The sequence below is a fragment of the Mercenaria mercenaria genome, chromosome 15 (genome assembly GCF_021730395.1).
Source record: "Mercenaria mercenaria strain notata chromosome 15, MADL_Memer_1, whole genome shotgun sequence".
NCBI lineage: Eukaryota > Metazoa > Mollusca > Bivalvia > Venerida > Veneridae > Mercenaria > Mercenaria mercenaria.
In genome coordinates, this window is record NC_069375.1 from 35853769 (window position 1) to 35880278 (window position 26510).

The 26510-nt window shown below is 35.4% G+C and overlaps 1 protein-coding gene across 3 annotated transcripts; it reads right to left on the bottom strand.

Annotated features, from left to right (window-relative positions):
- On the bottom strand, positions 1 to 26115 carry LOC123551056 (kelch-like protein 6). 3 transcript variants are annotated; one of them, XM_045339707.2, is made up of 2 exons: positions 25972 to 26115; positions 1 to 2145 (listed from the first exon to the last, which is right to left on the bottom strand). In XM_045339707.2, exons 1-2 carry the CDS (start codon positions 25975 to 25977, stop codon positions 358 to 360), a joined length of 1794 nt encoding a protein of 597 aa, XP_045195642.2. In that variant the 5' UTR covers positions 25978 to 26115; the 3' UTR covers positions 1 to 357. The 3 variants fall into 3 exon arrangements, with proteins under 3 accessions (XP_045195642.2, XP_045195652.2, XP_053380970.1); XM_045339717.2 differs by lacking the exon at positions 25972 to 26115 and adding an exon at positions 20096 to 20323; XM_053524995.1 differs by lacking the exon at positions 25972 to 26115 and adding an exon at positions 18965 to 19088.
- Between the last annotated feature and the right edge of the window lie 395 nt (positions 26116 to 26510).

Sequence of the window (26510 nt, forward strand, 5' to 3'; positions counted from 1 at the left end):
ACTATAGTGGTTAGACTACAGTGGTGCACAAAAGTCTGTACCGCCAATGATAAAATAATTGTGTATCTACAAAAATACTTGTCTGCGTTATACAAGTTCACCATGTTGTCATGCTATACTGGACGTTTCATTCTTAAATCACGTAGCTTGTATAGGCCACAATATGTTTCGCCGAGGTACTGTTTTATCGCAAACCTTATTTTTTCATAAAAGGTAGAAGTTTAAAAGTATGTCGTGTTGGACAATCTAAAGAAGCCATACTAACATGACAGGGACATATTTATAAGACAGACAAAGGAACCAGGATAACGATAGTAACACTTGTCGTCTTTGATTGCCTTGTTTATCTTTGACACTTTAGCTTGTGTGTACTGTCTGATTACTTATTTTCCCGGAATCAAATTTGATTTCATATTTGAGAAACTTTTTATGAAGAATCAATTTCAGGCCTGCGAAATTCGCTCGCGATGGCACATTTTTTCTTGCGATCGTGCACGACTTTTCCGTGTCCGGATTAAACGTAAATATATCTCTGAAAACCGATGTACCACATTCACCACCCATCAGCAGAATATTTCCTTTATGGTGTATTGCTCCAAAGCGTCTGCGATTGAAGTGTCGTATCCTAGCAACAGGCTTGCACACGCCATCTTCTGTAAGACCTAGGACATTGCCATCCGTACAGACGATAAAAACTCGCTTGTCGCAGACAACAGCTCGACTGAGTTTGCAAGCGTAAGGCAGATTATCCACACGGGTACAAGTTTTCAAACGAGTGTCAAAGCATTGTACAATGTTTGTTTCTTTTTCATCTGCTAGCAAACCACCAAAAATGAATATTTTTTCTTTACTTACGGCAGCTGTCGTAGAACGGACAGGTGTATTTAGCTCACCACATTTCGACCATGTGCGTGAAGTTATAGCATATTCTCCGATGTCATTAAGTGTCCTATTTGATTCTTCTGTTTGATTGTCGTCATAGCCGCCTAGAACAAACAAAGATTCACCTACGGCAACCATAGCGTGTCTTCTGCGTCCCTGGATCATGTTCGGGCACCGAACCCATTCATTGTTGTCTGAGCGGAACTGGAGCAAAGAATCGAGCTTTTGAGATCCCCCGGAGACAAAAATATCATTGCCAAAAACGCAAGCTGAAAATTCGCGACCCAGTTTCCATGGCAACGACATCAGTTGGAACCACGTTTTCCGGGCAAAACTGTAAGCGAGAACGTCCGCAACTCGCTCATTGGATGCGTTGTATCCACCGATGACAACAAGGACTTCTTCCATGTTGGCATACCGACGAAAGGTCACTCTTGGAGAATTAAAATCCGGTCTTCTAGAAGGCAACATCTGATAACTGATTGCCTCCCTGACAATATCACGACATTTCTGATTGTTGACGACAAGCTCCATCGGTTCTACCTCATTGAGCAGATATTCGGAACTCAACAACGGTAATCTTAAATGCTCAAACAGTTTAGAGGTATGCTCCATTCGGTTTTCTGGATCGAATCGATACCATCGAAAAACTGAGTCGCAGACAATTTCTTCATTCGTTACTTGCAAGTCGTCATCATTTATGATTTCGTACATTTCATCTGCGTCAAGGAAATTGAAATCTTCAGTTTTGCAAACATCGGTGAAGTTTTCAAGAATCACATACCACGCCTTTTTTGCAAGCTCCTTACATTCGTGTGCCTTTGCCAGGCGCCATGCACCGATACAATTTTCGATTGAAATGTGTCCAATCAGAAATTCCTCGCATTTCTGATGTAGTAATTTGATTTGAAACAAGGCAGACGCTCGCAACAGATCTTCCGCATTTTCAGTACAGATATTTAGTTTTCCCGAATAAACAAAGTCAAGAATATCGACAAAAGTTGAACTTTCAATACCTTGAAGTCGGACAACTCCATCATAACATTCGCGCATGCCTGACAAAAACATGGCGTCGAAGTATTCTGAAACGGAAGCAAGGACTATTTTGTGACAGCGGAAGGATTTATCCTGTACTATTATTTGGACATCGGTATGTCTTCCGGCAAAATACATCTCCTCCAAAGCATCGAAAACCATGGTTGAAACTTTAAACCGCAGTGGTTCCACCGGAGATTCAACAAAGGACGGCTCATTCTCCATTTCCTGTAAAGATAGAAATAACACAACTTTATGAACAAGCCAATAAGTATTATATCATAAACAATTTAGAATTATACACCTAGAAGTAGTAAAACGTTTCCACTGGTATAGTGTTATATCATTTATTTTTTTTTTTGCTTTCTTAGTCAAACTAAAAATATCATATTCCTATGCTTTAGTAAGTATATTTATGTATCTCTGATTGTTTACCTTTTCTCGTTTAAGTGTAACATTTTGAAGTACTTTGGCCAAAAAAAAGTAGTTATTTTTCCGTTGCAACCCCTTGTCAGTAAAGGTTTTATTGTACGAAGTGATGGTAAAATGAAAGACAATCAAACTTTTCCAAGTTGGCACTTCGAAAGAAATTGTCCTAAGTGTAGAATTATGTAAATTTTATATTTATGTAATTATTATTATTGTATGTTTGTTATTGTTATTCAATGTCGTGTCATTCATATTCTAAAATTTGCTATTGTTATTGTATATGTCGTTATTCTTATGGTATGTTCAATATTCTTATGGTAAAAGTCATTATTGTTATTCTATATTCCGTTATTCTTATTGTATCTTTGATATTGTTATTCAATGTCGTTGTCATTCATATTCTAAGTGTTACCATTGTTATTCTATATGCCGTTATTCTTACTGTATGTTCGATATTCTTATTGTAAAAGACGTTATTGTTGTTGTATATTCATTATTGTTTTTGTAAGCTTGATATTCTTATTGTATGTGCGATTTCCCGCGATTTAAATAGCACAGCGACGTTATACAAATACAATCACATAACATAGAATAAGAATGACACGTTTTGTAAATAGAATCGTCAGATATTGAACAACAATGATGACTTTTACCATAAGAATATCGAACATACAATAAGAATAACGACATATAGAATAACAATGGTAAGATAGAATATGAATGACACTACATTGAATAATAATATCAAAGATACAATAAGAATAACGAAATATAGAATAACAATAATGACGTTTAGAATATGAATGACAAGACATTGAATAACAATAACAAATATACAATAATAATAACAAACATATATAATTTAGCAACGTTTGGCATGCCATATAGAATACTCCTTTGAAAAATTGGCATTAACATTTATGACTGTAACCGTTTTCACTTTCGTTATATATGTTTACTATAATATTGAATCTATGTTTTATGACAAAGAAGTTATCAAGATGAGTAAAGCAAGAAGTTTTCTTCGTTTTTGTGAGATTTATTATTAAATTCAATTAATGAAATGAACTTAATCTAAATGAAATATTAATTTGACACAACAGAAGTAATCGTTTAACTATGACAGGGCAAAGGGTGATTGTTTGGTTTACATGTTCTCTGTATTTGTGTATCCATAATAATCATTATTTTAGAATGACAAATTTCTTATTTATTTATATACATAATAAAATGAAATTATGATCTGTCTGCTCTATCGGACGAAGACGATCGAAAATCAATATTTTTAGCGTTCCGGTGGTTCATTTGTTTCAAAGCGACGCTTTGATTGTGCAAACAAAATCGTTTTGGTGATTAACGCCATCGACCGGACAGTTAAAGTAAGATGTTGGCTTTACTGTTGACTATGGTGACTGATTTGTGCCATTTCATTCTGTCGCAGCGATACGACGAAAAACGTCGTGAGTGCGCCCCGCCGAACCCACCGAATGTCGTCCCGCAAAACGCCGTCCCGCTGAACGTCGGATCGTCAGACGTCGTCGCCCTGTCGAATTTTGCCCAAACAAACGTTGCCCCACCAAATGACGCCCCGCCAAACATCGTCCCCACCGAACGTCGCCTCGGCGAACATCGCGTCGTCAAACATCGTCTATTCGCCTTCCGGAATGACATGAATCAAGATTTAGACAAGAGGGCCATGATGGCCCTATATCGCTCACCTGTTATCATTGCACTTGAGGACAAGAAGGTCATCAGAAAAAATATCTATGTCCAAAGGACAGGAACAACAAAGGGAAGAAATTAAACCAAAAAGAAAAAAAAATCTTACAAGGTACAGATATGTCAAAATACACCTAAAAATTGGAGGTACCATCCATGTTGTACCACAGAAAAGTGGTCTCGGTTTTTCCCTACGGCCAATAATAAAAAAGTTACTAAAACAAGCTATTTATAGTAACGTAAATGGGAAGTAATTAAAAAAAATGACTGTAAGTAAACAAAAGAAGGATCTGCAAAATAAATCTGTTGACATAAATGAAATTTCAGATCAGTATCTTCATTAGTTACGGAGATAAACCCATTTTAATTTGAAATAAAGGGAGGTAATTTGACACAAAATCAGTCCATAGTTATCTACCCTCATTGACTCGGTCCAACTAATGACAATAATGAAATTTCAAGTAAGTCCTATAAGTACTTACTGATATAAATCCATTTTGATTACAATCAGGGGAGGTAATCAGATATAAAATAACTCTGGAACCTACAAATGAATCTGATTTGTCATGGGATCCAAGATTTATTGTTGTTGAAGATATTTTGGAAGTTTGTATCAAATAAAACCATAAACGAAGTCTCTATATGGCTGCAAAAGCCAAAATAGCCAATTTTGGACCTTTAAGGGGCCATAACTCTGGAACCCATGAAGGAATCTGGCCAGTTCAAGAAAGGAACCAAGATATTGTGGTGATACAAGTTTATTGCAAGTTTGGTTAAAATCAAATCATAAATGAAGCTGCTATTGTGCAGACAAGGTCAAAACAGCTAATTTTTTGCCCTTTCAGGGGTCATAACTCTAGAATCCATTATGGGATCTTGCCAGTTCAAGAAAGGAACCTAGATCTTATGGTGACACAAGTTGTGTGCAAGATTGGTTAAAATAAAATCATAAATGAAGCTGCTATTGTGCAGACAAGGTCAAAATAGCTAATTCCGGTCCTTTTAGGGGCCATAACTCTGGAACCCATAATGGAATCTAACCAGTTCAAGAAAGGAGCCAAGATCTTATGGTGATACAAGTTGTGTGCCAGTTTGGTAAAAATCAAATTATAAATAAAGCTGCTATTGTGCAGACAAGGTCAAAATAGCTAATTTTGGCCCTTTCAGGGGCCATTAACTCTGGAACCTGTAATGGGATCTGGCCAGTTCAACAAAGAAACCGAGATCTTATGGTGATACAAGTTGTGTGCAAGTTTGGTTAAAATCAAATCATAAATAAAACCACTATCGTGCAGACAAGAAATTGTTGACGCACGGACGCACGAGACGCACGAACGCACGGACTGACGACGGACGAAGGGTGATCACAAAAGCTCACCTTGTCACTATGTGACAGGTGAGCTAATAAAAGGCAGTAAGATTTTAATATTTATGATATATTTGTTAATCTCTAATAAATTGTTACCAGAGTAAATTGCTCATTCCTTCCCCAAGACCCCTATTCCCCACATAAAATCTTACTACCTTTATTCACACTGAATTTTATTAATATTATTATGTCATTTCCAGTGGCGAAAAGACGACATTCGGCGGGGCGACGTTTGTCAAGGATATATTCAGCGGAGCGACGTTTGGTGGGGCAACATTCACCAGGGCGACATTCGGTGAGGCGATGTTTGGCGGGGCGACATTCGGCGGGATGACGTTCCCTTCATCAAAATGTACCATTCTCTCAAAAAGTCCAATGTTAGAATTCACTCTCTTGCTCGCCCCATTTCTTTTGAAAATTTTCCGAATAACTAATTTAATCAATTTAGAGTGTGACCCTACTGGAACCGTCGGCAGTTCTTATATCCAATAAACTATAAAAGAATCATTTGAATTCTTGCAAGATAATAACATTTAAATCCCAATCACTGTTTTAAGCGAATATGGTAGGTCAACAGACAGTAGTTTTCATTGCCAGTAAAGCTTTAATAAAATGCATTTAACTGATTATAGAAAATAATTACTAAATATTGATCTTCTGTTGTTTTTACCTTCCAAATCAGCAATTCGGCTGCAATTACTGATTATCGCAATATGATATTCATACACTACATAACTAGCATTCTTTATTCTATATCTAATTAACAAACTTACACGGGCTGCGTTTAACACCTTTTGACCTTTTGAAATGTCCTAAACCTGCACTTTCAAAATTGGCTTCGAAAACCATGACTGTAAATACCCCTTAATGTAGCCATATAATCATCAATAAATTAAATAGGAAATGGAACTACAATCGTATCTAAATAATGAATTATCAGGAGTAAGGTTTAATTCCCAGTACGCCATTAATTAACTCAAAGATTCATTCATAATTCATTGTATTCCGTGTACTTTATGTTGACACTGTTATTGACTTGTTTCTATGGGTATTGCTTTTAAAACATGTATGTCTCACTTTTCTATTACTTTTGTTCTAAATAAACAACAATGAAACTGTGATTGGTCACCTACGTCACGTAACGACTGAATGTTTGTTACAAATGCTATTGAACAGTTGACAAGAAACGTGGGAATTCCACGAAAAACAGGTTTTCAAACTTTGCATCACGCCAACAGATTCTGTTTTAAAAAAAGGGCCATGTTCTATTATACATATTACACATAATTATTTGAATGCATCACATTATGCCATTCAGAAGTACAATAGACATGTCACTGCCATATGTAATTCCAGACTCACGATATTAGTTTGACCTTGACCCCATGGCAGGGTAAGGCCCAGACCAGGATTTGAACTGTGACCTGTTCATTCTGCATTGTAAAAGACCAACACTAAATCATTTTCTATTTCGAGTAACAGTCGAATGACCTCCAAATACATTCCCAGCCTTTGTCTTTGATAAAAGCTACCTTAACAGAAAAAATGCTGACAGTAAACCTAAATAAAGATATTGAGTGTAAACCATTTTTCTATTTTCAATAATAGTGATCCTAAATACAATCAAAAGCCAGTCCTTCATAATATAAGCTTGTTATGTGATAATAAGTCAAGCCTAACTAAACTTATAAACCGCAAACTACATTTTTGATGATATGATCACAAAAAACTCTATTTTTAGTAACTGTGGCCTTGACCCAATGGCAATATAATGACTTTTTATCACAAAAAGAGAAGAAAGAAAGTTAGGCGCTCAGAGGGATTTGAACAGAGACCCATCTGTTCTACAGCACAAAAGTTCTCTTCATTCCAACGCTTTAGACCACTTTCAGAGCAACAGAGGAACTTTCAACCTAACAGCTTAATCAAGTTATCATGTTCTAAACTTGAGCTATTGAGCGAAAACCATTTTTCTATTTTTAATTAAAGTGACATTAACTCCGACCCGAGTTACCCAAATACATTCCCAAACTTTGTGTTTGATGAAAGCTATCTACAAACCAATTTTGCTGGCAATAGATGTACCCAAACTAAAGATATTGATTGGAAGCCATTTTCCTATTTTTAGTAACAGTGACCCCAAATATCTAATATAAATCTGGTTTCGTATATCATCCAAAGCCAGCTCTTCATATATAGGTTTGCTATACATAAAGTGACAGTAAGTAAATCCAAACTAAAATTATAAACCAGAAACCATCTGTTTGATGATCATGTTCAGAAAAAAATATATTTTAGTAACTGTGATCTTGACCTTGACCAAACTGCACTAAAATAACTTTTTATCACAAAAAAATTAGGCGCTCGGTGGGATTTGAACCGCGACCAATCCGTTCCGCGGCACAAAAGGTAGCTTTGGCTCAACGCTCTAGACCACTGCGCCACTGCACATTTAACAAGTTAAGCTGACCTTGACCTTTTACCCACTTATCCCATACACAATCCCAACCTTGGTTAGTATAAGCTTCTTATAGGCCAAGTTTATTTTTTTATACAACAATGCAAACTATTAAAGTGATTGAGCAGAAATCTTTTTTCTATTTTTAGAAGCAGTGACCTTGACCTTGACCCTTGTGACCTCATCCGTCCTACCAACGACAGTCGCCAATCTCAAAACCAGTTTTTTCAGACCTGCTTAAAAAAAGAGTATGCTTTTTGCAGATAGGTTATCCATGCCGAGATGATTTTAAATCCAGGTTATGGTAAAAATAAAAGAAAATATACTAATTCAAATCGATAATACCGCTGAGAATACTGATTGATTCTCGTTATCAAGATCATGTAAAACTGTAATTATATCATCGATTATTTTAATCATACCAATTGTTTCATGGAGCACGTTGCAGAGACAATTATCTTAAATGAATGACCCAAGTCACCTGTCAATCCTTTGATGTAATTAACAGCATTGATGTCATCATTTGACAGATTTTAATTAAAAGTTATCATCAGGCAATTGCTGTCTCTAGTCCCTTGAAAAGCACCGTTTTCCGTTTTCCGGGGTATATTGAAAATGAGTGAGACTTCACACGGGTGTCAACGGAATAGATTAAAATATAACATTATTTTATCAATACATGGAAGCTTCAAAGCAGTAATGCGACCATTTTAGGGAACAGAACTACAAGTACGCTATACTATACGGACCGGCTATTGAGTGTAGAATCAAGCTGGCGCTTGTGCAGGAAGTTTCATGCAGAAAAAGTGAGATAACACTAGCGATAGTCTAGTTTTATGTGGAATCGTGCAGGCAATAAGTAGGGTCTAGAAACGCAAATACAAGCGAGGTTCTAGAATCATACAGACAATAACGAGGGTATAGAAATGCGAATAAAAGCGAGGTTCTAGAATCATGCAGAAATTCTAGCATAAAACTGCTGTTATTGTCACTTTCCGGGGGTGTTTTAACAGGAGAGAAAACGTGTGTTAACAGAGAGATTCTCGCGCTCACGTGCTGTTATAACACCTTTTTATATATCCGCGTTCCGTGGCAAAGCGTAAACGCATTACGGCCCCAAAACGGATAATTAAAAATGAAATGACGTCAACGTGACAAAACAACATAGACTTTACCGCGCATTTCATGAAATTCAATGACGTTGAGGGACAATATATTAATTCACCTGTTTTTTACGCGTTTTCTGCTAGAATAGCGTTAGTGCATGTTCTTTTCGTGTTATAACATCTTCAGAATCCCCCGGGAATCGTTGGTACCTTCGCCCTAACGGGCTCGGGTACCAACCAATCCCTCGGGATTCTGCAGATGTTATGGTACCAACCAATCCCTCGGGATTCTGCAGATGTTATAACATGAAAAAACATGCGTTATCCCTACAATAACGAGGGTATAGAAACGCAAATACAAGCGAGGTTCCAGAATCATAAAGACAAATAACGAGGGTATAGAAACGCGAATAAAAGCGAGGTTCTAGAATCATGCAGACAATAAGGAGGGTCTAGAAACGCGAATACAAGCTAGGTTCTACAATCATGCAGACAATAACGAGGGTATAGAAACGCGAATACAAGCTAGGTTCTAGAATCATGCAGACAATAACGAGGGTATAGAAACGCGAATACAAGCTAGGTTCTAGAATCATGCAGACAATAACGAGGGTATAGAAACGCGAATACAAGCTAGGTTCTAGAATCGTGCAGACAATAACGAGGGTATAGAAACGCGGATACAAGCGAGGTTCTAGAATCATGCAGACACTAACGAGGGTACAGAAACGCGAATAGAAGTTAGGTTCTAGAATCATGCAGACAATAACGAGGGTCTAGAAACATGAATACAATCGAGGTTCTAGAACCATTTAGACAATAACGAGGGTCTAGAAACGCGAATACAAGCGAGGTTCTAGCGAAGTTCTACAATAACTCGGAAACTAGCGAGGGATTAAAATCATGCGGAGACTCACACCGACCTTTAACGACGCGGGCACAAGACAAACCATTCCTGCATACCAGGCGGGGATTTCCGGTATTTTTTACCGGTGCTGGAAAAATCCATCTTACACCCCGGGTGTTAGATGACTCTCGTGCTTTAAATTACGTATTACGAACTACATATATGTAGAAGATTTATGCAGTTATTTATAATTTATATATAAAAAAAAAACAGAATAAAAATCCAGTACCTTGACAGTTCATCTTTGTTCCTGATAGTATATTTCTCGATTCAAAACACGTTATTTTATGAAAAACGCTGCAACTGATAAAACAAAACCGGACTTAAACACTGTTATTTGTCTTTGAAACGTCATGACGTCTTTCCTGTTTACGGACGTTGATTTCTCGCGCTTTGTTTAAATACGCTGCTATAAGTAATAGTTCTAAAAAGAAAGCCGTTCGATTGATTTTATTTTTGTTATTATTTCTTGATATCGGTATGCAAGAAAAGGATTCTGTCACTAGTTATAGGTGCAGATGGGAATATCCGGCTCTCGGGTAACTGTTTAGGCGGTTACTCGGCTGGAGCCTCGTTACCGCCTTAACAGTTACCCTCGAGGTCGGAAATTCCCATCTGCACCTACAGCCAGTGAAAGAATCTTATAAGGGAACATTAGTATTACTGATGAACCATTCATGAACCACTTGGAACTTATAAACGTCTAGAATCACACGTAAATATGCAGGGGGGCTTCTATCACTCAAACAATAGCGAGGGTCTGAAAGCACATTTAGAAAAAAGAATATCTGTTTTGTTGAGTGTTGCACGACCTAGCTCAAGTTCATCCCGATGCAACCAGGCTGCAGGAATATTAAACTGAATATGAATGAAGGCGAGTCTCAGAATACAATCGTGTCCTTTATCAACTAAATTCTGAAAGGTTTATGTCTGATCTGATAACTTGAATTTATATTCAGTACGTAAGCACCGTTTCTTGCACTTTTTGTCTATAAGAATCGATGACATGACCTTTAAAAGCAAATCTGTGTTGCTATATCGGAGTGTTCTCTGAAGCACCTGATATGACAATGTTAACTTTAACTATTCATTGGGTCGTTACCTTTGACAAAACATTGTCTGGTAAAACAGGAAAGGTTAGATCGATAAGAACTGTAAATTGAAACTGCCAACAAGTAAAATGCCAATACTTGTTTGGCTTTAGTTTAAATTCTAGGACTGAAAATGAGCTACGAGTACAGATGTCTCTGGTATTATGCCAATAACACAAGTCAAATCACGTAAACGCCGTTTTGTTTTTCGCGTCAAAAGTTTACACTGTCACTGATTATAGAACTTATAATTCAATAGGAATTTTTTTTATTTAGATCTATTTATTAGCTCGACTATTCGAAGAATAGTCTAGCTATTCTACTCACCCTGGCGTCGGCGTCGGCGTCGGCGTCACACCTTGGTTAAGTTTTGGCATGCAAGTACATACAGCCATCAATTAAAGGCATATAGCTTTGAAACTTATTTTTTCTTTTTCTAGGTCAATTACCAACCTCTCTGGGTCAAGTCCCATAACTCTGACATGTATTTTGAGCAAATTATGCCCCCTTTTGGACTTAGAAAATTTTGGTTAAAGTTTTACATGCAAGTTACTATCTCCAAAACTAATGCAGATATTGATTTGAAACTTCACATGTGTCTTCGGGGTTATAAAACTAGTTGATAGCATCAAGTCCCATAACTCTGACTTTCATTTTTGCCAAATTATGCCCCCATTTGGACTTAGCAAATTCTGGTTAAAGTTTTGCGTGCAAGTACATATAGCTATTACTAAAAGGCATATAGATTTGAAACTTATTTTTTCTTTTTCTAGATCAATTACTAACCTCACTGGATCAAGTCCCATAACTCTTACATGTATTTTGAGCAAATTATTCCCCTTTTTGGACTTAGAAAATCCTGGTTAAAGTTTTGCGTGCAAGTACATACAGCAATTACTAAAAGGCATATAGATTTGAAACTTATTTTTTCTTTTTCTAGATCAATTACCAACCTCACTGGGTCAAGTCCCATAACTCTGGCATGTATTTTGGGCAAATTATGCCCCCTTTTGGACTTTGAAAATTCTGGTTAAAGTTTTACATGCGAGTTTCTATCTCCAAAACTAATGCAGATATTGAACTGAAGCTTCACATGTGCCTTCGGGGTTATAAAACTAGTTGATAGCAGCAAGTCCCATAACTGATATGCATTTTGGTCAAATTATGCCCCCTTTTGAACTTAAAACTCTTTTGATATTTAACCTTTTTGGGTAATATTTTCCTGCTTCTGGGACAATATTTCGAATAGTCGAGCTTGGCTGTCTTACGGACAGCTCTTGTTTATTTTTGTATTCGATTTGTAATAAAACAGCCTTGTTGTTTAATTTTGTCAAACTTTACACTGTATATGAAGTAATTCTATGCTTTATATTATATATTTAACAAATAATCAAGGCCTTCGAGTTGTTTGTCGTCTAATCTATCACGGTTCACATGCGCAAGAATTGAATCACGAGGGCGTTAGCCCGCATGGTTTAATTAATATCTTAGCATCTGAACGATGAACCGTCAAAAAATTATACGACGAACCACACTGAGACCTTGATTTTTTTTTATTCTTACATACTTGTTGAAATGTTTTGATAAAAATTATGCTGAGCTCCGTTTTTGCGAGAAGTAATAAACCGGAATTTGACATCATAATTGACGTCATTATGCTCTCTTACCGGTCCGCGCGTCAGCCGCTGTTTATTGCAGAATATACAAAGCTTGAAAAAAAATGTGTTCAACTTTAAATCAAATCGAGCCATGTTAGAATGACGTCCTTTACAAATTTGGCAAAATTTTTATTCTGTAAATTCATTTTAGGAAGACATTTTATATGCAATAATTTCAAACAACCGAAACTACGAATCCGACCGATATATTAATTTAATCTGGCTAACATAAATGTTATTGAGCTTTGTTACAACCACATTTGTAATAAAAACCAGATTTGTAATAATTATAACATTTCTCGTTTTTATTACAAAAGTGGTTGCAAAGGTTCAACCACATTTGTAATAACCAGATTTGTAATAAAAATCGCAAACTTTTTTTTTCGGGAGATGTGTTTTCCCACGTGATATTCAAGCTTATGCATGCGTTATTAAGCACGTGCAGATCGAATTGAACTGTCCTGGGTCATTTAAGACTCCAAATGTTTTACCCGAAATCCTTCTTCATGGACATATTTTACTTTAGAAAATTATTACATTTCTCGTTTTTATTACAAAAGTGGTTGCAAAGGTTCAACCACATTTGTAATAACCAGAATTGTAATAAAAATCGCAAACACTTTTTTTCGGGAGATGTGTTTTCCCACGTGATATTCAAGCTTATGCATGCGTTATTAGGCACGTGCAGGTCGAATTGAACTGTCCTGGGTCATTTAAGACTCCAAATGTTTTTACCGAAATCCTTGTTCACGGACATATTTTACTTTAGAAAATTATAACATTTCTCGTTTTTATTACAAAAGTGGTTGCAAAGGTTCAACCACATTTGTAATAACCAGATTTGTAATAAAAATCGCAAACACTTTTTTTTCGGGAGATGTGTTTTCCAACGTGATATTCAAGCTTAGGCATGCGTTATTAGGCACGTGCAGGTCGAATTAAACTGTCCTGGGTCATTTAAGACTCCAATTGTTTTACCCAAAATTTTTGTTCATGGATATATTTTACTTTAAAAAGTTATTACATTTCTCGTTTTTATTACGAAAGTCGTTGCAAAGGTTCAACCTCATTTGTAATAACCAGATTTGTAATAAAAATCGCAAGCACTTTTTTTCGGGAGATGTGTTTTCACACGTGATATTCAAGCTTAGGCATGCGTTATTAAGCACGTGCAGGTCGAATTAAATTGTCATGGGTCATTTAAGACTCCAAATGTTTTACTCGAAATCCTTGTTCATGGACATATTTTACTTTAGAAAATTATTACATTTCTCGTTTTTATTACAAAAGTGGTTGCAAAGGTTCAACCACATTTGTAATAACCAGAATTGTAATAAAAATCGCAAACTTTTTTTTTTCGGGAGATGTGTTTTCCCACGTGATATTCAAGTTTAGGCATGCATTATTAGGCACGTGCAGGTCGAATTAAACTGTCCTGGGTCATTTTAGACTCCAATTGTTTTACCCGAAATCCTTGTTCATGGATATATTTTACTTTAAAAAGTTATTACATTTCTCGTTTTTATTACAAAAGTGGTTGCAAAGGTTTAACCACATTTGTAATAACCAGATTTGTAATAAAAATCGCAAACACTTCTTTCCGGGAGATGAGTTTTCCCACGTGATATTCAAGCTTAGGCATGCGTTATTATGCACGTGCAGGTCGAATTAAGCTGTCCTGGGTCATTTTAGACTCCAACTGTTTTACCCGAAATCCTTGTTCATGGATATATTTTACTTTAAAAAGTTATTACATTTCTCGTTTTTATTACAAAAGTGGTTGCAAAGGTTTAACCACATTTGTAATAACCAGATTTGTAATAAAAATCGCAAACACTTTTTTTCGGGAGATGTGTTTTCCCACGTGATATTCAAGCTTAGGCATGCGTTATTAGGCACGTGCAGGTGGAATTAAATTTTCCTGGGTCATTTAAGACTCCCAATGTTTTACCCGAAATCTTTGTTCATGGATTTATTTTACTTTAAAAAGTTATTACATTACTAGTTTTTATTACAAAAGTGGTTGCAAAGGTTCAACCACATTTGTAATAACCAGATTTGTAATAAAAATCGCAAACACTTTTTTCGTGAGATGTGTTTTCCCACGTGATATTCCAGCTTATGCATGCGTTATTAGGCACGTGCAGGTCGAATTAAACTGTCCTGGGTCATTTAAGACTCCAATTGTTTTACCCGAAATCCTTGTTCATGGATATATTTTACTTTAAAAAGTTATTACATTTCTCGTTTTTATTACAAAAGTGGTTGCAAAGGTTCAACCACATTTGTAATAACTAGATTTGTAATAAAAATCGCAAACACTTTTTATCGGGAGATGTGTTTTCCCACGTGATATTCAAGCTTATGCATGCGTTATCAAGCACGTGCAGGTCGAATTAAACTGTCCTGGGTCATTTAAGACACCAAATGTTTTACCCGAAATCCTTGTTCATGGACATATTTTACTTTATAAAAGTATAACATTTCTTGTCGGTTACTTACATAAAGATACTGTTGTACTGATTTTAATATCATTGACATTTTTATCATCATTATAAACATAATCATAATAATAATAGTAATAATAATAATCCTCATCATCTTGGGCTGGTCCGTTCTAGGATCAATGGTAAGATTAATTGCCCTAAACCGAATTACCTAAATACTGTTGAAAGCAGGCTCTCTGAATCCAACAAACAAATATATTATTCATCAAAACCATTATACAGATTACCCAAATTCGAGACGTTTGCAGTAATAGGTGTAATATGACCACTACAGATTGTCAATAAATGGTGGTTATTTGTACCAAAGTATTTGGAAATCTGACTAAAGCGAGTTATGATTCGTGCACAAACATTATATATTACACAAAATAACAAAACAAATCTAAGTTCAAAGCTGTGACCTTGATCTTGGAGATAGCAACAAGGATCATGATCGCAACACACCTTCTATCCATGCTGGTTATTTGTACCAAATAATTTGAAATTTCTGACTATGCATGGGCAAGTTATACCAAGGACAAAAACTTATACATGTATATATAACTGCACGAACACACAAACTCCGCTGTTTCACGGCGGGATTATAATAAAAGAAGGCCTGTTAACTCATAGGCGGGCTCAATGAGGTGAGGGTAATTAGAAAATAAGGTGTATTTTCTTAGAATCTCTGGCATTCTGACATTTTCGTGAAGTTCCGGAAAGTCTATATTTAGACTGACCTGTGCATTTATGCATCTGAATTAGGGTCAGAAAATTTCATATTCAGGTAGAATAAGCCTTCTTTGAAATAACAGCGAACGGTGTTTACCAACTAACCCGTCACGTGGCTCAATTTTTGTTATCATTTCTGCATCCACTGTCACTACCACTTTAATATGATACCAACTTCAGCTACTTCCACTGTTACCTCGACTAGCTGAAATGTTTATCTACAAGTTCAGGTCACTGGTTCGAACCCGGTGGCGACATACATTTGTAGCTATCTTTCGTCATCCAGAGCTGTTTCAAGTTGGTTGACAGACAGGAAGTTGCTATGTCATGGTACAAATTATGTACAACTTGTCAACCTTAAGTCTAGGAGGGCCCGATCTTGTGCTGCGAACTAATGTCTATGAGATTCTAAGAAAATACACCTTATTTTCTAATTACCCTCACCTCACTGAGCCCGCCTATGAGTTAACAGGCTTTCTTTTATTATAATCCCGCCGTGAAACAGCGGAGTTTGTGTGTTCGTGCAGTTATATATACAAAGTTTTTGTCCTTGGTATAACTTGCCCATGCATAGTCAGAAATTTCAAATTATTTGGTACAAATAACCAGCATGGATAGAAGGTGTGTTGCGATCATGATCCTTGTTGCTATCTCCAAGATCAAGGTCACAGCTTTGAACTTAGATCTGTTTTGTTATTTTGTGTAATATATAATGTTTGTGCACGAATCATAACTCGCTTTAGTCAGATTTCCAAATACTTTGGTACAAATAACCACCATTTGTTGACAATCTGTAGTGGTCATATTACACCTATTACTGCAAACGTCTCGAATTTGGGTAATCTGTATAATGGTTTTGATGAATAATATATTTGTTTGTTGGATTCAGAGAGCCTGCTTTCAACAGTATTTAGGTAATACAGTTTAGGGCAATTAATCTTACCATTGATCCTAGAACGGACCAGCCCAAGATGATGAGGATTATTATTATTACTATTATTATTATGATAATGTTTATAATGATGATAAAAATGTCAATGATATTAAAATCAGTACAACAGTATCTTTATGTTAGTAACCGACGAGAAATGTAATACTTTTTTAATGTACAATATGTCCATGAACAAGGGTTTCAGGTAAAACATTTGGAGTCTTAAATGACCCAGGACAGTTCAATTCGACCTGCACGTGCTTAATAACGCATGCATTAGCTTGAATATCACGTGGGAAAACACATCTCTCAAAAAAACAATTTGCGATTTTTATTACAAATCTGGTTATTACAAATGTGGTTGAACCTTTGCAACCACTTTTGTAATAAAAACGAGAAATGTAATAATTTTCTAAAGTAAAATATGTCCATGAACAAGGATTTCGGGTAAAACAGCTGGAGTCTTAAATGACCCATGACAGTTTAATTCGACCTGCACGTGCTTAATAACATATGCATAAGCTTGAATATCACGTGGGAAAACACATCTCCCGAAAAAAGTGTTTGCGATTTTTATTACAAATCTGGTTATTACAAATGTGGTTGAACCTTTGCAACCACTTTTGTAATAAAAACGAGAAATGTAATAATTTTCTAAAGTAAAATATGTCCATGAACAAGGATTTCGGGTAAAACATTTGGAGTCTTAAATGACCCATGACAGTTTAATTCGACCTGCACGTGCTTAATAACATATGCATAAGCTTGAATATCACGTGGGAAAACACATCTCCCGAAAAAAGTGTTTGCGATTTTTATTACAAATCTGGTTATTACAAATGTGGTTGAACCTTTGCAACAACTTTTGTAATAAAAACGAGAAATGTAATAATTTTCTAAAGTAAAATATGTCCATGAACAAGGATTTCGGTAAAAACATTTGGAGTCTTAAATGACCCAGGACAGTTCAATTCGACCTGCACTTGCCTAATAACGCATGCCTAAGCTTGAATATCACGTGGGAAAACACATCTCCCGAAAAAAGTGTTTGCGATTTTTATTACAAATCTGGTTATTACAAATGTGGTTGAACCTTTGCAACCACTTTTGTAATAAAAACGAGAAATGTAATAATTTTCTAAAGTAAAATATGTCTATGAAGAAGGATTTCGGGTAAAACATTTGGAGTCTTAAATGACCCGGGACAGTTCAATTCGACCTGCACGTCCTTAATAACGCATGCATAAGCTTGAATATCACGTGGGAAAACACATCTCCCGAAAAAAAAAGTTTTCGATTTTTATTACAAATCTGGTTATTACAAATGTGGTTGAACCTTTGCAACCACTTTTGTAATAAAAACGAGAATTGTTATGATTATTACAAATCTGGTTTTTATTACAAATGTGTTGTAACAGAGCTTACGTAGACAATAAGTAGATCATTCAACTGAAATTTTCTACTGACCTTTTCTTTAGTAATAAATTATGCAAAATTATTTTATGAACGTAGATAGATATACCAATAGCCAATCGATAAAGTTTTTCCCCACGCAAATACCAGAATATGTACATCTACCTGCATTATTTCGTATGAATAGAAAAATCCGTTTTTAATAGGTGTCCGGTTTGAGGGTAACTTACGAGTTTCTGCCAAAACAGTTACCCGCGAGCCAGATATTCACGTATTCATCTACAACAAATAGTATATATTACTTTTACGTACATCTAATACAAATTATAGAATTATTTCAGCAAAATTAAATACTTTCTTTGTAGCACACTTTCTTGTAGTAGATATCCAGCGTAAACGAAGCGCTGGAAATTGATGCATGTTAACAGAGACGCACCACACAACGAAGTTCCGGTTTAGATTTATCACCATGTTTTTCCATATAAAATGACTTTCTTAAAATGTGCAGCTGTCAAGGCATTTGATTCATGCAAACATAATTACAATATTGCTACTTTTTTTATAAGCAATCCAACGTTGTTTTTTTTTTTTTTGTTTTAATATAAAATCATTCTTACACACCAGATGGGGATTCCGTTATTTTCACCGGTGTCTCGTGTTGAAATGACGTATTACGAACTACATTTATGTAGAAGATTTATGTAGTAATATATAGTTTATTTCATAAAACAGAAAATAAATCCAATACCTTGATAGTTCCTGTTTGTTCCTTACAGTATATTTCTCGATTTAAAAAAAAACGTAAGTTTATTACAAATACATAACGTTACGTTGCGAGTGATAAAACAAAACCGGAACTAACATTGTTATTTGTCTTTGAAACGTCATGACGTCTTTCCTGTTTACAAACGTTGATTTCCCGCGCTTTGTTTAAATACGCTGCTGTAAGAAAATAGTTCTAAAAAGAAAGCCTTTCGTTTGATTTGATTTTTAGTATTATTTCTTGAATATGGTTTGCAAGAAACAGGTTAAATTACTGGCTATAGCCTCGTTACCGCCTTAAACAGTCACCCTCGAGGCCGTATATTCCAATCTGCGCCTACAACCAGTGAAAGAATATCATTTTTTCATACTACTTTATACTGTTTCTGTCACTAAAGGTTAGTTTGTTCACAATAAATTATCTTTAATTCATTTTTTTTTCATTACATAATTATTTTAAGGATAGAGAGACGTAGGTCAAATTGACTTTTTTATATAGTTAAAAAAAAGTAGAAATTTTGATGTTTCGAGAGAAAAAGTTAACATGTGATAAAAAGAATATTTCATTTGTGGCTTTCCACATTGAATTTATTAAACTCGTTGAATAAAATTGATAAAATGCTCGGCAGAGCCTCGCATTTTATTATTTTATTCAACTCGTTCCATAAATTCAATACGAAAAGACACTCATCTGATATCCTCTATCTATATTATTATTATTATTATTACAACGGCAGTAAGATTTAAGTTGTCATGTCTGAAAACGGTTATGTCTGAAAACGGTTCCTTCCACATTATTAACATGTAAACACATAATTCTAACGAGAATTTCTTGTTGCTGAACCAAAACTTGACAAGGCAGCATTTATGAGATATAAACCACTTTTATGGTATGAAAAATATGCAATCTGTATTACAAAATAAAAAATAACAAAACAGATTAATAAGGCTGTACTTTATAACTTGTACACATAGGTTATTTAAGCACAGTGCGATTCAAAACAAGCGTATAACCAGTTTGAAGGATTTTTAAACTTCGGTATTATTTACAACCATAAGGAGATTAAGTAAAGTATAAACATGAAAGCAATTAACAAAAACATCAAATTGAACATACCGTTTTTTTTAAATGATCGTAAATATATCCATTTTGACTGACATGCAAATAAATAAGTCCTTCCGAAATTTTAAAGAAACGTCATAACGCTGACAGACAAAGGTTTACGTGTGGTACGAAGTATTCGTTACATTATAACAGAAAAAAGGCTATCTAATTCCGTTTAATATTTCATTCATACACAAAATTGCGTGTAACGCTAAAACGCGAAAATTGACTGTATGAATATTTCATAACACGCTGACAGATATACTGATAATCGCGCATAATGTGTTGCATGTTGCCTAGCAAATTATTGTATTATTTAATTTATCTGAAATCTCAGAGAGATTTGCAAACAATACATGCTAGAAGTTATTAAATAATATATTCTCCTATTGTTTTGCATTTGATTGTTTTCGTTATTATATTGTCCGGATATCGCACCCAGAAATTGGAACTAGTGTTTGTTTAGTACCGTACGTTGGATTACCTAAACGATCTAAGCGGAAAAAAAACAACTAGAAAGCAACCAAAAATGCTCATTATGTGGTGGGGGAGACAAATTGATTTAGTGCTGTCCGTCCGTCTGTCAATATGTCCGTCTGTCCGCCTGCCTGTCTGTCACAAAGTTTGTCCACGCAACACCTCCGACACCGCACGATGGATTTACACAAAATTTCACATTGGTGATCATTGCCAAGCCTAGTTGTGCATATCGTCGGCATTTTCTGGTTCGATTATTTTCGGTGGAGTTACGGCCCTTGATTCATCAAATTTTAAGATGTTTTGGTCACAATTCTCTGATGTCATTTGGCACATTTCCCCCAAACTCAGTTACCAAGCCTCATTGTGCATATTGTTGACATTTTCCGGTTCGGTTATTTAAAGCGGTCACGGCTCTTGATTCATCAAATTTTATGATAATTTGATCACTTCTCTTATATTATTTGGTGGATTTCCATCAAACCTTACAGGAGTTAACAATGCCAAGCCAATGCAATCTTGTTTGCGCGATTCTTTCTGTCAAATTATTGGTCCCATGCTTGTTTCGGGAACTATTAGATCGCGTTTTTACATTTGTCCCTCATTCCGTCCGTCATTCCGTCCACCCATCTCCCATTTTCGTGTCCGATTCCTAAATCTGCCATCCATGTAGGGTTGGTAACATTACTTGGCACTGACAATCCTCATAATAGATGACGTACCATGTGCAACACAAAGGCCCTAGCACAAAGATCAAGGTCACAAATGTCACGAGGGTCAGCAGGGTCTTTCCTGTCTGGTCTCTGGTCTGTAACTCAACTATTTAGGGATTTTAACGTCACTTTGCACAAATTTTCTCAATAATAAGACAAGATGTCATGCATCATTTTAGACTTTGAGCTTATAGGTCAAGGTCACATTTTACGGATTTTTTCCTGTCCGGTCCGTAACTCAACCATCAATCAAAGTATTTAAATATTACTTGGCACAAATGTTCCCTATAACGAGGCGATGTGTCACGCTCAACTTGCAGACCACTATCTTAAAGGTCAGGGTCACATTTTGGCGATCGAAGGTTAACATGGTATTAACAGGGTCTGTTTCACGTCTGGTCCATAATGCTGCCATCCATCAAGAGATTTTGATATTACTAGGCACAAACTTTCCAATAAAAAGACGACGTGTCATGTAAAATACCAAGACCACCTCTAGCTCAAAGGACAACGCCGAAAATGGAGGTCAAAAGTTAACTGTCTATTTTGTGTCCGTTCCAAAGATTTTAATGATCATTTTTCTTGTCCAATCTGTAACTTTTTCATTTACCTATATGGATATTTAGATAACTTGCCATAAACATTAATTCACATTCACAAAATTAATAACAGTTATTAGTGTTTTTTTCTTCTTCAGAATAACTTCACTTTAATATGATGAAGTATGCCATTACAATTTTTCTCTATCAAATCTTTCATATATACAAATAGATGTTAAAAGCAATTAACGACTGCAGATTTTCAGATATAATCTATATATTTAAATCCATTTTGCGTTATTACATATTGCATATAAATCACAATGTTGTATATTCTAACATGGCTCGATTTGATTGCCAGTTAAACAAAGAAGAAAATCAAGCTCTCTATATTCTGGGATTAACAACAGTTGACGTGCGGACCGGTAAGAGAGCATTATGACGTCAAATTGCCGAATGACGTATGGTTCATTGTTCCTCAGGTAAATGAAATCCCGTATCATATTTACCAAAATATTTCATTAGCATGTTAGAATGAAACAATCAATGCCTTCATGTGGTTTATCGTCTAATTTACCACGATTCATCGTTCAGATGCTTCCGTATTTAACCACTTGGGCTAACGCACTCGTGTTTCAATTCCTGCACATTTGAACTCAGAACCGTGATAAATTAGACGACAAACCACTCGAAAGCGTTGATTATTTGATAAATACATCATTGGTGCATTGATAAACTGTCACCTTCCAGTAGGGGACTCTGTAATGCAAGGCAATTAGTTGTTTTAGTATATTCCGTGAAGGAATCAGAAGTTTGAACGCTTCATGTGACATTGACTGTCTGAATCTTACACCTGACATTTCCCATTGGTAGCGGAAATGTTTAATTCCGTTTTATGCAAATCAATCCATGCATAAAAGAGCATATTTATTCGACTCTATAACCTTTTATAATAATCATTCTCTTTCCAGGAAGAATGTGTCATAAATTAGAACACACGTATTTAATCATGATATTTCTTTTTTCCGGCCACAGGCCGGTATTGATTTCATCTTTACTTCCTGTTTTATATACGGGGTGAAGGTCATTTAATAGTTGATTAAAACTGTACATTTTGACTGGTAGATGAAAAATTCCACAGGTTTCCGAATGGAATAGATAATATTTTCTTAAGGGGTGTGCATGTGCTGTAAGGTGTATTGTTTATTACAAGGTTATTTTGGCTTGTGAACACGATAGAAACCACATTTTGCCATCAATTTTATTCAAACCTGCATGCAACTTGTATTGGCATAATATCTCGGTTCCTTCCAATAACTGGCCAGATCTGATTATGGGTTCCAGAGTTATGGTCCCTTAAAGGGCCAATATTTGCTATTTTATATAAAAATATTTATGGTTTGATTTGAAACAAACTTGCAAAATATCTTTAACAACAATAGATCTTGGATTCCATGATAAATCCGTCAGATCCAATCATATGTTCCGGAGTTACAGCACCAGACTGACCCCTGAAAGTGCCAAAATTTGTTAATTTTTTACCTTGAGAACACGATAGAAGTGACATTTTACATTCGATTTTAACCACACTTACACACAACGTAAGTCACAATAAGATCTCAGTTCCTTTTGAAAACCGGCTAGATATCATCATGGGTTCTAGAGTTACTGCCCCTGAAAGAGGCAAAATTCTCTATATTGGCATTTTCAGCCATATAAAGGTTTCATTTATGCTTTGATTTGATACAAACTTGCACAGAATGTTTACCTAGATGATCTCTAGGCCAAGTTCAAAACTGGGTCATGTTTGGTCAAAATCTAGGTCACCAGGTCAAATCAAAGGAAAAGCTTGACTTGGTAGGGGTTCTGCGTGCGTCTTGCTGATATGATCATACCATACAAACACAGCCTGGTAAAATGAAACAAGATGTATCTTTAAACAAGAGGGTCATGATGACCCTATATCGCTCGCCTGTTAAACTTGGCTATGGAATCATCAAGATAAACATTCTGACCTAGTTTCATGAAGATAGGGTCATAAATGTGGCATCTACAGTGTTAACAAGTTTTTCCTTTGATTTGTGTGGTGACCTAGTTTTTGACCCCACATGAACCAGTTTCGAACTTGGCCTAGGAATCATCAAGATAAATATTCTGACCAAGTTTCATGAAGATAGGGTCATAAATGTGGCCTCAATAGTGTTAACAAGCTTTTCCTTTGATTTGAGCGGGTGACCTAGTTTTTGACCCACCAAGACCCAGTTTTAGTAGGAATCGTCAAGATAAACATTCTGACCATGCTTCATGAAGATAGGGTCATAAATGTGGCCTCTAGATAGGGTGTTAACATTATTTATGAATATAAACATCTCCAAGCCGTGAGTCCGATCTCTACAGCAGAATCACGTTCGCTTTCCATTCCTAAATCGGAAATTAAAGACACTGATTCTGGTATGCCTGGTATGTGGCCTATGGAGATGATAAGGTCTGCGTATTGGTGATAAGGGCCAATACACAAGTCAGGACCATTGGTAGACTTGCTTCTGTTTATCATAATAAGCTACTGTATAGCTACTGTGCAGTAAATAAATTGCAGGTGATATTTCTCACCTTTATAGCAAATCAGTTCTCACCTTTATAACGAGTTTAGAAAGCTTGATTGAATTAGGGCTAAATAAACAAAGTGATAAAATACAACAGTGTTTTATCATATTTTTAATAAAGTAAGTTTTTTAACAATTACATCTCATTATTGCTGTTTTTTATTATCAAAAATATAAAAAATGCATTCAGGCACATAGCTTTTAGAAGTAATAAATTATTGTGTATTTTGGACAATGATATATCTTTATTGCTGTATTTTATTATACATAAAAGAAAGTTAACATTATTTAGACAACACAAGAGGAATTAAGCATTTTTAATACATAACATCCTTCTGTTTATATACCTTCTTTATCTATTAAAAATGCAACTGAACGCTTCTTTAATTTCTAATAAAATCCAGCAATTATCTTTCTTTTTTTTCTTTTTTATTTTGTTACTTTTGATAAAAAGATCATAATCATTAAATAAATAAACTCGTAATTTCTCTTATTAAGTTTTGAATAATTATTTTATAATGAGAAATGCTTTGCTATAAGAGTTATAATTTAATTGGCCAGGACATTACTCAACATGACTGAGCAATCAAAATTGGTATCTTATCAATTAAAATAATTTTGTGTACATGCTGAAAAAAGACTAAACAAAACAACAGCATTTCAATTAATAAAATGCAAAACACAGGAAATAACCAATTTACCTGTAGGCAATAAAATTTATGATCCTCTGACAATAATTAGGCTACATGTCAAGTCTACAGGGGTTTTATGGACCCTTATCAGACTGGACCAGACAGGATCTTGTATATTGGGGATTAAAAAGTCTGGAATTTGGGGGGAGAGGGGGGGGGGGTCACTTATATAGAAGATTTTCTTTGCCTTTAAGGTTATACGTCCGCGGAAAAATTTCACGAGGACGTAGTCCGAGTGAAATATTCTTGCGACATTTAACCGATTTTGAGTGTATTAATTTAGGTAAAACAAGATTTTGCTATACATTATTTCGATTCTAATATGCACTTAATCTAAAGCAGTTGATAAAATATAGTTGCCCTCTTTCTTGGTCGCAACAAAAACATTGACGTCATCGCACACAAAATAAAGGTCTCCAATTATAATTCGATCCGTACTCTACGTGCCTTAGGCTTTCCTGTGGCTGAAAGGCCGTATTGGCCGTCATTAGGCGCAAACTACACATATATACACCTTCAAGTAAGACATAATGCTTGTATTAACAATGATTGTGGTTTTCGTGCTTCACATAACTCGATTTTCAGCACCTGGGAAGCCAAAGTTCTTCACCGGGTAGATACAATTAATGTAGCGGAGTTGTCAAACGACCTTGCGTTACACACCATGTAATGTGGATATCAAATTTTAGTACCAAACTTGATACAGCTGTTTATATAGTAGCATTAAAATTATGGTTTAAAATTACACTGAAACCAGAGTTTCCGCTTCAAAATCAATTCTGGAAACGTTTCATAAACAAAACAATATATCAATTCAACTATTTTCTATAGCTAGTTATTGATTAAAAGTTTAAAGACACTCACCTCCATTTTAATTCCTAACTTTATTACTGTTTAGTTTGAGCAATGAATCATTTTGATTTAATGTATGCCATTTTTTATGACAATAGAACATATACATGCCACAGTTAAGCTAACCTCTATTCCTATTGTATCGAATATACTCTATTGATTGGTTATTTAGTCAGCTTCATGAATATTTGTCTTATAGAGGTTACCCGAGAGGTGTTATTGATTATTACTGAGTAAGTATATATTCCCTGCATTACCTGGATACTGCTTTAAATCGAAGGCGGAGCGATATAATTTTGGCGTAAGCAATATCTAGGAAGTGGTTTGGAATATTTAAATAAAACTTCATATACATGTTCACCACTGAAGGGAAATGCGACACGTCAAGTTTAAGTCAGATTGGCCAAGAAACACCAGAGTCATTGCGCTTAGTAGTTTCTATAGTGTTAACTATATAGGGTACTATAAATATGGCATTTTCTGCTTCATAACTTGTGACATATTTGACCTAGGACTATGAATCTTAAACTGAATTTAGATCACCATAATAT